The 11815-nt window shown below is 41.4% G+C and overlaps 2 protein-coding genes across 4 annotated transcripts; one reads left to right on the forward strand and one right to left on the reverse strand.

Annotated features, from left to right (window-relative positions):
* Positions 1 to 381: 381 nt before the first annotated feature.
* Positions 382 to 9349, reverse strand: LOC119904620. 3 transcript variants are annotated; one of them, XM_038721436.1, is made up of 8 exons: positions 9066 to 9349; positions 5284 to 5495; positions 4578 to 4726; positions 3857 to 4306; positions 3379 to 3756; positions 2451 to 2520; positions 2042 to 2210; positions 382 to 624 (listed from the first exon to the last, which is right to left on the reverse strand). In XM_038721436.1, the coding sequence occupies exons 2-8, from the start codon at positions 5489 to 5491 to the stop codon at positions 501 to 503; spliced, it is 1548 nt and encodes a 515-aa protein (XP_038577364.1). In that variant the 5' UTR covers positions 5492 to 5495; positions 9066 to 9349; the 3' UTR covers positions 382 to 500. The 3 variants fall into 3 exon arrangements, 2 of the variants coding, with proteins under 2 accessions (XP_038577364.1, XP_038577365.1); XM_038721437.1 differs by lacking the exon at positions 9066 to 9349 and adding an exon at positions 8334 to 8433; XR_005444729.1 differs by lacking the exon at positions 2451 to 2520 and having other exon boundaries at positions 497 to 624.
* Positions 9350 to 10383: 1034 nt separating this feature from the next.
* Positions 10384 to 11503, forward strand: LOC119903515 (trace amine-associated receptor 13c-like). The gene is made up of 2 exons (XM_038719749.1): positions 10384 to 10556; positions 10687 to 11503. The coding sequence occupies exons 1-2, from the start codon at positions 10384 to 10386 to the stop codon at positions 11501 to 11503; spliced, it is 990 nt and encodes a 329-aa protein (XP_038575677.1).
* Positions 11504 to 11815: the final 312 nt, after the last annotated feature.

An 11815-nucleotide genomic window follows, 5' to 3' on the forward strand; every position in this document is an offset into this window, starting at 1 on the left:
TCCTGGCTAATAGTTGCCGTAAATTTACTGTAAACAGTATACAGGACTGTTATTGTAAAATAACTACAACAAGGTACTGTACTTCCTGTAATTTCACAGGATATAATACTGTAAATATTACAGCAAAATTTTATATTTACGGCAACTCAGTAGCCAGGAATTTCCTGTAATTTTAGGGATTTTCTGTAATTTCACAGGATATAATACTGTAAATATTACAGCAAAATTTTATATTTACGGCAACTCAGTAGCCAGGAATTTCCTGTAATTTCACAGGACAGAATATTGTAAATATTACAATTAAATGTTGTAACTTGGATAAATGTTCTCTTTCAGACTTCTGCAAAGAAAAACAAAAAACTTTTTTTTTTTTTTATATATTTTTATTTTCTCTTAAAAAACAGAGTGCACAATGCACAAAGTATTAGTGTACCAAACTGGTTGAACATGAGTTGTCAAACATACTAATGTCCCCAATGTCCCCTGCCCACTAATGTCCTCTAATTTCCCCTGCCCACCAATTCAAAATCCAGCAGTTTCCTCAAAAGTGTGCAAACTGGTGCATTCAGCCCTCGCCTTTTCTCTGCCTTGCTGCCCGTCTGGGGATTTATGCCGCAAAAGGCTCTGAAAACAGGGGGGAAAAACACACTTATCAGGTAACATTTAAGACAGATATGACATGGTCATAACCATGACATGAAACATTAAGGGATCTTTATGAATGACTGAGTGTGTGTGTGTGAGACTGAGAGTCACTGTAGGCTATATGAGTATGTGTGTCTGTGGCTTGGCACGATCGATGCAAGGGTCTGCGATGCGAGTGCACCGGTTGGAGTGGTGTGCATCGGATAGAAATTGGGCTGAAACCGTGATGCATCTCCCTTTAAAAGCTTTGCATCAGTAAAATCTGCTTTCCTATTTTATATAGGCCTGTATATTTTTTTAATATTATTTTCATTCAATTTACTTTCATATTTACCTCAGCCATTTCCCAAACGAGCAGACTATTAGATGTGGAGGGGTAGGTCTATTTTCAGGTCTAAATTCATGAGCATTGTTTACAAATAGAAAGATCTCTAAACTGTGATTTTAACACCCGAGCTACAGCGGGCCTCTACACGCGAGTATTACGCTGAATTCTACGCACTCGTGGATTCAACCGATGTCAGCGATTCTGGCTACACCAGGAACGTGGACAGCGCAGACCCAGCACACGCGTGCTTTAAAATAGGAATTGGTTCTATTTTTCCACGCACTCGCACATCACGCATCTGTGAGTGAGAGAAAACTTTCATCTTGTTGGATAGCTGCACATTGTTATAGCTAGCAAACACAAGTCCAACCCTACTCTGCTTCTGATTGGCTAAACACGTTTTTTGTGTGTGAGAGCTGCCATAGGTTTTGGGGAACTCAAATGATAAACCTTTACGAATATCTATCCTGCTGAAAATTTCTTCACAACTGTGTCACGCCGGAGATCCGGCATGGTGCCGGAATACTTTAACCCCTGAGTATGTGCCTGTGAGAGATTGAGTGAGTGTCTGTGTGTGCGATCGTCAACCATCTCTCCCCATCCCCTCGCTCGTCCCCTTCTCACTAAATTGGATAGCATAATTAGATTTTTTTCTTATAACTGCAAAGCAATGTGTAAAATCTGATCACTCAAAATGCGAAGTAATATGCTTTTGTATTTGTATTAAGTGACTTACTGACATCCCAAACTCTAACAAAAAATGTAAATTACAGAAAAGTTCCCTTCATATATCAAGTCATTGCTTATGGAGGTATATTTGAAGAAGAAATTTGAAGTCTCAGAGAGAAATGTTTTAAGAGTTGCAAACTTGTAGACTTTTTTGTCTCTCCCACAAACACAACAGTTACACCTTCTCAAATTCTTCATTGCAGGTTCACAAATCCTATTCTACAAATCACAAATTAAGAAACTCGTACGCTCACATTTTGTATACGAGTTTCTTAATTTTAATACGTGTTTCTTAATTTAAGTTTCTCGTTTTTATGACAATGCCATTTTTAAACTCACCTCTGAATGAATTCAAGTGTGCTTGCGGCTTCTGCTGGATATTGCAAGTTGAAGACATAGTAGGCAGCGAAGACTGCTGCCAATCCATGCAGGAGGTTGCTGTGGGGCCCCATCACACATGCTCCTTCCATGGACATAACCCACATATCTGCACCGCGCAGTATCTCTCCTGAAACCCATTAACAATATGATAACTAAAAGCTGCACAACACACTATTGCCACCTACATGAATTCATTAATGTTCAAGTGGAGAAAGACTCGCACACCTCCACTTGAACATTATCTCCTTTGACCCCCGCACCCTCCATCAACAACTCAAAGAAAGACATTTTTTAGGCGCAACAGTCCTCCCTCAACCACATGAATTCATTAAAGAATTAACTTCTACAAAATAAGGGAAGATTATACCTGGTACAACTAATCGAGGTGTGCTTGGCAGACTGACAGCTCTCTCAATATCAGCAGCCGTGGCAGAGGGCTGGAGAATAAAAACCATAAGTTAACCATGAGTACGTTGAGTAAACAACGACAAAGAAAACTTGCCCCAAGAGCTGTAATGTTCTACTCAACACCAAGGGGAAAATCAGCTTCAATTTATGGTGCCAAATCTAGAAACAACTGCACATGGCAAATATTTATTTTAAATATGGATGCCATGTCAATAAAACAGTAAATTAAAATTATTTTATGAACTATATGGCAGGAAGCAATGGCTAACCCATCAGAGTATAGCCTGGATCAGACCACGGACTCAGCCCACTTCGCTAAGTAGGCTCCGTCTCGGGTCTGCATTCCCCATTCCGAGCAACAAGTACAGCCAGACCGGAAGAATGTTAGCCCAATGACCGCTGGGGGTGGACGGGACTAAACGTGATGAACCAATCAGCCCAGGGCCCATTTTCAAGCAATATCTGCCTGTGCGCTGACTGCCTCGGAGAACGGAGAATATAGATTGAGGCAGTTTTAGTAAAAAACAGACGGTTTACTGGAATAACTGCTCTGAAACCAGTACAGTATTCTGCATGGAGAGCTTTTTTAGAAGGGGCGACGTTTTGGAAATGGGAAGTTTTCTTTTGAAAAGGTATCTAAAGCCCTCCAACTTTGTAAACGCTTTGAATGAGACGGGTGTCAGACTGAAGCGCTAGCTTTGGTCTGATACTCAGGCTGTTCAGAGTCTATATAATATTAGAATAACTTGTGCAAAGTGTCCATAGCAAAGGATGGGGCTGGTGACTGATTTCTGGTAATTAACAATTACAAAATAGCAGGACGGAGATGGGAGGGAGAGAGTGAGGGAATGGTTAATTTATGGATATGCACTGCAAGTTATACTCACATCAGCCGTAAGGAAGATACCATCCCCCTCCTTGAAGTGAGCAAGCAGGCACATAATGGTGCAGATAGCTTTGTTGCCACTCTCTTCATCGTAGGCTTCCAGAACCTTCCCCACTCCTGGTGTCTTCTGCTGTTGGAAGTACTCTATGATGTTCTGACTCCTGTTGTCTATGGCAGCTGGCAGCTTCTCCTGGATTGGAATTCCGGTCAGTTCACTGAAATGCGAGAACAGGCCCTTCAAGGAGAAGAGAAAGGGCCAGTCATCCTTAATTTTTGAGACGCTGTGTGGAGGGTCAGCATTGAGATCACAACGCTGGAGAATGTAGGTTCTCTGAAGCCATCTCTGAAGCGCTCCTCTCTCCATGCCTGACATTCCTTCCTAGGGGTCGGGGGAGTCAAAATTTGGATGCATCAATACTCAAAAATAAAATGTAGGTTTGTGTCTAAGGATGCCTAAATATAATTTCCACTATTCCTACCTGGGCATATAGCTGCTGCATCTGAGTCTTCATCTCTTGTAGGGTTTCATCAGTCTCCCCTGAGGGGAGTTCTTGAGGTGCCCATCGGACACATCCATATTGATCAACGGGACCTCTTCCATTTGTCCTCGCCTGCCGATTGCTGTGCTTATTCTTCCTTAACCGTGCCAATGTGTTGTTTCGGTTGACATGCTCGATTCTGGTTTTTACTTGCTGGACGAGCGATGCCCCAGCTGTATTTTCATCATCATCCACATCCCCAAAACATGTGGGGTACTTCTGTATTATATCGTTTACAACTTTCAAACAGATCCCTCTATTTGGATTTGCATTGTGCACCCTCATTTGATCGACAAGCTCTCTGACCATCGCTCTTCTGGCAGCAGGATTCGGTCTAGTAGAATTTGCAATGGCTGACTGAATCTCTGGCGTCATCTTCTCCCAGTTAACCTTCAAGGATGCAAACAGAAAATGGCAAAAAAAAGAGAGGATACAAGGATATAAGCTTTTACGGGTGCATTTATAGTCAATTTCAGCATCAGACTCAAATGAAGCCCAATCTTATAACATAATCTGAGAAACAACAAACATCGGCCATTGCCATCGGCCATCGGCCACATTGCTATTTTGAACATCGGCATCGGCCCAGAATTTTGCCATTGGTGCATCCCTATTGAGTAGAATAGAAATATATTTTAGAAATCGCCAAGACCCGCCTCACCTTAAAATGTACAGGCCATGGTGTGCGTGGTGAGGGCATTGGGTTGGACGTTCGGGGTGTCTCAGGTGAGGAGAGTTGTGGACTTCCCACGGGGGACAGGGTTGAGGAGAGTTGTGGAGAGCCAGGAGGAGACAGGGCTGAGAAGGAACCTGAAAAAATATTTACCATTAGACCCCTATGATCCAGACATATTATGGTATATTTAAACACCAATCATATTTTCTATAAAATAAAACCATTAATTTTTCTTTTATTTCAAACTTTTTGTCGTGGTAGCCCCAAAAACAACTGTAGAAAGCCACCTGACAGCCAAGGTCATATCATGTCACGCTTCAAAAAAAAATTTGATTGGTGACAAGGGTGGGAATTCCATTTGGCCATCGATGTTGCAACTTTTAGGGCACAAAACAAAAGTGGATTTCACAATCTGCCAAACACATCAGTTAATACATCACGCCACAATCATACCATATAAAAAAAACAAATCACATGCTGAGGGTGCTTGGAGTGAATTTACAAACGCACCCTAGGTTTACAAGTTCAACTGTGAACATTTCGATGTGTAGCCTAATATACTTAGAATTAACAGTAACAGTTAAATCATTAAATAGGACGAAGGGTAAAAGTGCCTTGCATCCCTCCATGCAGATGACCACCCCCATCCCAGAACCACCCATAGAACCCGAACCACCCAACCTACGGTTACCTTGAGATGAAAAGGCACGGAGAAGCTTTCTAGACTGGACCACACGGAGAAAGGGCAGAAGATTTTCTTCACTTAGAAGGCTCACATCCTCCTTGTTCTCCACACCAAGTTCTTCCAGGCCTGCCATCAAGGTAGTTAGTGTGTCTGCGGGGAGGTCCGGGAGTACTGCCAAGACAGCCCTCCTGAGCTCCTCTTGTGCTGCAGCCATGTCTCTGCAAAGGAGTGATGGAGACAGATCATTGTAATGTCACACATTGTGTAGGCAGGCAAAGGATAATAATCCAGTAGATCATCATGCCTCATGCAAACAAACTGCTCTTGAGGTGTCCCCAAAACACTATAGACCCCAATGTCCCTCAACTTAACAAAACAATATTTTTCTGAGACAAATGACACAGAGCCATGGTGCACAATGACCAGCTCTATCTTGCCAACCTCCAACTCTTCTTCAGTTTTCCCCAGCAAAATAAACATGCCCTTTTTGTATGATGTGCCCTTCACCGTCACTGTGTGAGATGCTACTGTATCTTTAGATTCAAAATGCAAACCAACAACAGCCTCTCTGATTTTGTCGCTGTAGTCATTTACATAGAATGTCATCTCTTTATCCAGTAACACACTCGGCTGAAACATTTTACCTGCACTCAAGTATGCCTGGAAGAGCTGGTGTCTCTCTGCGACTGTCTTGCAGATGTTCTTGAAATTATGTAACTTCCTAGCACATCTTTTGAAGAATGTGTGCTTACTCTCAAACCTGAGAGTCCAAAGGCGAATAAGGGGACCAAAGTGTGTAATGAGCTCTGGATAATGAAGTAAATAGTGATGTTTGGGCTTCAGGGGCTCATTGGGAAAGAGCTGCCTTCGAAAGTAGATATACTCCTCAATGAGTATTTTAAGGTAAGCAACCTGATCTGTAGTGATTGCTGGTGCACAAATGAGCTCTACAATTTCTCTGAGCTGCAGCACAAGTTGCCAGGCACCATTCTCACATGGATTCCTAATCCTATCTCCTATCAGGAGAGGGAGCAAACGCAGGAAGCACCAGTTCTGGACTGCATGTCCACCAAGTCTTCTGCTACCTGGTGAAACATCGGCTGGTTTGTCCTGGGCATCATTTCCCTGATAGTTGAACTGATCTTTGCACCTGTTCAGTTGTGTATAGTTGAAATGTTTCTCCTCAACTAGATGACCAATCAACAAACTAAGGTCACAGGAAACAATGCCTTCAAACAGGTCATGGCCAAGACATGGGGGTAATCCAGGCTGGCAAACATGAAAGAAGGACAGTTGGTTAAAAGGAGAGTTTGACTTGATACCACATTCAGAATTTGTACCAGTGTTTTCTAATTCTTGTAGATGATTCAGAAAAGACTGTTCTGTACGCTTGTTGCCACATAATAATGGAGAGCTCTCAAAAATTGATCTTTTTATATCACAATACCTGCAGAAATAATGGCTCACACTAAAGTTCTCAACAAATCCGCCAATACAGTGAGACCCTAAATTGTCACCAGAAATAGCACACAGTCGACCTCTGACAATTTGTCCATTATTTATCTCAATGCCAGTTTCCTCAAGAGCTTTCAGGTCTTTAATGAGGGGCTCAAATACCTTGTCCATCCCAAAATATTTGAAGTCCTGCTCCTTACACAAGAGAACAAGCTGCATTTGATCTATGGATGATCTGTTATGAGGCAAAATATCTGTTAAAGTGAGATAAACTGCTAGAATCTTGTGTTTCTTTTTAGAAGAACCAAGTGGATTAACCACTTCAAATGCATCCTGATAAAGTATAAGACCAAGAGAAGATGGCTCCGCTTTAAATAAAGGGTTGCACTGAGCTCCCTTCCCGTCATTTACATCTTGGAAAATACCCTCTGATGATGGTGTGGAATGTGTTGCTGCATACTGTTCCTGCATGGACTTGCTTTTAAAAAGTGCAGCCAATGTTTCTTTAATAGGCACATACTGGGCAAACGATTCCTTACCTTTCTCATTGATACCTAATAACTGAGGCACCGGCTCAACATAATTAAAATGTTTTTTAAAAGCCGTCTTTCTTTTCTGGTCTGTGCTCAAAGGCCCACTGTTACAGGCTGTGAGGAGATCATCTTTTCTCATTTCATCCATAATGTTACTAATTGTGGCCTCTGGGATTCCAAGGACAGTTAGTTTCTCACTCAAGGTATTAAGCAGATTTGTCAGACTGACATGATGGACATCTTGATATCCCTCAATAATAGTTTGTATTGTAGTAGCCGGCAATAGTAGTTTAGCCTGAAGTTTTAGATAGAAAAGTGTGATATTCTGAAGAAAGACAGATTCATCAACTGCAACAGGTACTTCTTGCTCATCATCAGAATAATTAACGTTAGATGGTTCACACTCACTCACTGATTCACTGGCAACAGGTCTTTCTACATTAGAGGGGTTTTCTACATGTTCAACACTGTCATTGCGGTGCTTCTTAGAAAGATGGGATGCAAAACTCGACAAAACAGAGAACCTTCTATCACATCCTCTAAATGGGCATTCAACGTGTAACCCTTCACGCAAATGTGACCTCAAGTGACAAACTAGTAAAGATGATGTTTCACACCTTACTGCACAAAAGTCACATTGTATAGGAGTACATGGTCGCTGACTATTCCTCAAAGGCACATCTGCTTTGTGGTCTCTGTACATGTGAGCTTTAAGTACAGGAATTTTAACATACTGTCTGGAGCATTCAGGCACACCACACTGATATCTGTAATTAGCACTATTACTATGCAACTTAATGTGCTGAGTAAACTCACAAACTCTATTAAATTCCTTACCACATGTGCTAAACTTGCAAGTGAACATTTTGGAATTGTGTGAAGCTTGCTAGCAGCTAGCTAACTTTAGTTGGCTGTTGGTCGAGCTCACCCTCACAACACGTGGTGGTTGTCTGAAAATGTTCGGCAAAACGGACAAAAAACCCCGATAGAAATATATACGATAATGTTATAAAATCTGTTCTTGATATGCTTTAACAGTTATAAGAAGATAGCAAACATAGAAGCTACCTTTTTACGGCTAACTCACTGACAGGAGGCAGACGTGACGTTCTTCTCAGAAGTCAAGAGCGCAATAAAAAACTTACAAACAGAAAAATTGCTCAAATACTGACGTTCGAATAACGTTATTCCCTCCAAAAAAAACCACATATATTCGAACATCTGGTTGCGCATTTTGCACATTACGTCAATTACAGCAGAAATTAATACCAAGAGACATAACTACTTGTAACGTTATAGGTAGTTTATTTAGGATTAAACCTATTTGGCAGCGTATCTCAACTAATCGCCAAGACCGCAGAGCAGACCTCACTCTCACTTTCGTCTCGCAGGCGCTCTTTCTCTAAATGACAGCCCTAAATGACAGTCGCGCTAGCTAGCCGATCCATCCAAACAGTGAAAAAACCATGTTGACGTTACTTCAGGCAGATTAAAAATAGCATCAGTTTGTGATGAACAAGGTAGCTAACGTTAGCAACTACCAGTACATACCTGATTTCATGGGACTGATGGAGGAAGAAGCGCGTTAATAATGTTAGCTACCTTATCATAAAAGCACCTATTTCTGCCCATGCCCTAACGTTATTTCCAATTTAGCTAAACCACAAGGGGACAGCCGACTTTATGTTAGAAAATCAAAGCAGACGAAACCGTCACCATCCACTCAGATTATCAGAAATAATAACGTTATATGATATAAAAAAGGGTAACAGTAAGTTACATAACGTGAAGTTAACTTACCTTCGTCCCAGAATGTTTGCTTCTTTTTTTTCTTCTTGAACGATGTCCGTTCTCGAATGTCCGTTTAGAACTAACCGCCTAAAAATTCAAAATTCCGATCGCGGTGATTCCATGATGCAACGCGGTGCATGTAAAACCATTGTAAAACTCGGCGTGTACAGTGTAGTTACAATAATAATACAGGACTGTCCATTAATTTCCCATGATGCATTGCCACTTACAGTAAAAACACAAATACAATACATTGTTGTAAGATTTACTGTATAAATTACATCAATTGCTAACAGTGTTGATTTGTGGTTCTTAACATTACAGATTGAAGTGGAGCACTGACTTTCAATAGTTCCTCCCTGGCTCCAAAAACAATAGCTTCAATTTTATCTTAGTTCAATTCAATCAAGAAAATTCCGGCACATCCAATCGTCGACCTGCTCAGTACAGTTACTCAGCACTGTCTCTTGTACTTTGACTCTGGGTATTTCCTCCTGCTGACTATACACGGAGCCAGGGATAGGCCGAAGACTGCACTAAAACCCAACACACTGCTAGATAGACTGGTCTTGTCTCCAGTGGTACCATATGCCACCATCTTGGTTTCTTTGTCACAATTTTAAAGTGAAAGGGACGGATTATTCTGGTGGATGCCCGCAACCTAGAGGCAGAGCAATGGAGGTGTGACTGGGTTGTGCATTTAACATGTATAATGAGATAAAGAAACATTATTGACACAGAGAATGAGTTTATGAATACCAGAATAGAATTGCTTTCCTCTCCAGAGTGTCTGGACTCGGATATCTGGAAGGAGCTTGGAGTTGATGAGTTGCTCCTTTGCATTGAAAGCAGCAAGTTGAGATGTCGCTGGACTGGCATCTTAGTTAGGATGCCCATTGGTCTCAGGCTCATCTAAACAGAACAGAATCACAACATGGTGGAGGGATTGTGTATCCCATCTGGCCTAAATTAATGTACTAAAGGAAGTTTAAATGATATCCCCTGTAAATACTGAATCGATTTGAAGTGCAATAACAATAAAGATATAAGATTAAGCATGAGAGTGTATTTTGCTTCAACAAGCCACCTAATTTTGGACGGGAACTTGGAAAAAGGAAAACAAACAAGAGTGGAGAATACGGAGAGAAAGTGATGATGGTGTGATATGAAGAAGGGAGGGGGGACATCAGTGTCCAATACAGACTGAGAGCGAGAAGAGAGGAGGGACAAACTGAATGTCAGAAAGAGATAAATCAACTGTATGATAAAGTGTTCTGGTCAGAAGCTGCCAGAGCTGCAGCTCCTCCTTTCCTTCTCTCTCTGTCTAATGGAGATTGATGACGGAGCAGAGCTCTGCTTTCCACAACTCCTTAACACCTCCTGCAGGAAGCCGACACTTCCTCGGTCCGAAGCTGTATTTCTGAACACTCTTCTGTCCTCCATCTCTCTGCTCACTGTGGCTCTTAACCTGCTTGTCATCATCTCAGTCTTCCACTTCAGGCAAAGATCAATTTCTCAGAAGAGCCTTTACTTATTACTTTTTATAAATATGATTCATTTACTTTTAGCAAGTATTTTTCCCACAATTGTCTGATGCTATGTGTGATGATACTTTACTCTTTCCCTCCAGGCAGCTCCACACACCCACCAACATCCTCCTCCTCTCTCTGGCTGTCTCAGACTTTCTCGTGGGCCTCCTGCTGATGCCGGGAGAAATCCTTAGAAAAACATCCTGCTGGTTTCTTGGTGACCTCATGTGTTCTCTGTATAAGTATGTATCGTACATAATTACCTCTGCCTCAGTAGGAGACATGGTGCTCATATCAGTTGACCGATATGTTGCTATTTGTCACCCTCTGCATTATACCACCAGAATCACTGAGAGAAGAGCTAAACTCTGTGTTTGTCTGTGTTGGTTCTGTTCTGTTTTGTACAGCAGTCTCTTTGTAAAATATGGCCTGACTCAACCAGACAGATATGATTCCTGCTACGGAGAGTGTATGATCATTATTAACTATATCGCAGAAGCTATTGACCTTGTTTTGACTTTTATTGTTCCCATTACTGTCATCATAGTTCTGTATATGAGAGTGTTTGTAGTGGCTGTGTCTCAGGCTCGTGCCATGTGCTCTCATATTACAGCTGTCACACTCCAACGTTCAGTGACTCCTACAGCAAAGCGATCTGAGCTGAAAGCAGCCAGGACTCTTGGCATCCTTGTACTTGTGTTCCTAATATGTTTGTGCCCAGTTCACTGTGTCTCTTTTGCAGGTGACAATGCACTCAATGCTTCATCTGCATCTTATGTGCTCTATCTGTTCTATTTTCACTCCTGTCTAAACCCTGTGATCTATGCCTTGTTCTACCCCTGGTTTAAAAAAGCTATTATTCAAATTGTTACACTTAAGATTCTGCAGCCTGGTTCCTGTAAAGCCAACATACTGTAGAGAGGCTGTGGAGTGACTGAAATGAGATCTGCATATTAATTAACAAATCCAAGTAAAAATCTGCTTTCTTGAAGAATGAACAAAATTACATATGTTACATATTTGTCTATAATTACATATGTGCTTAAAAAGAGGTGGAAATCTTCTCAATTTCACCTACAAAGCCTTGGAAAGAATTTTTACATTGTTCAAGTAATGGTGATTAATATGAACATTCAGTTATAGTTTGAGTGTGTTGCTAGTAAAATGTGCCTATATAATGACACTCTGTTTTTGCAGATTCAAACCTGTGTCTTTTCAGTTCTTGCACTG

The sequence above is a fragment of the Micropterus salmoides genome, unplaced genomic scaffold (assembly GCF_014851395.1).
Source record: "Micropterus salmoides isolate LMB-PRFRI ecotype aquatic unplaced genomic scaffold, ASM1485139v1 Ms_hic_scaffold_15, whole genome shotgun sequence".
NCBI lineage: Eukaryota > Metazoa > Chordata > Actinopteri > Centrarchiformes > Centrarchidae > Micropterus > Micropterus salmoides.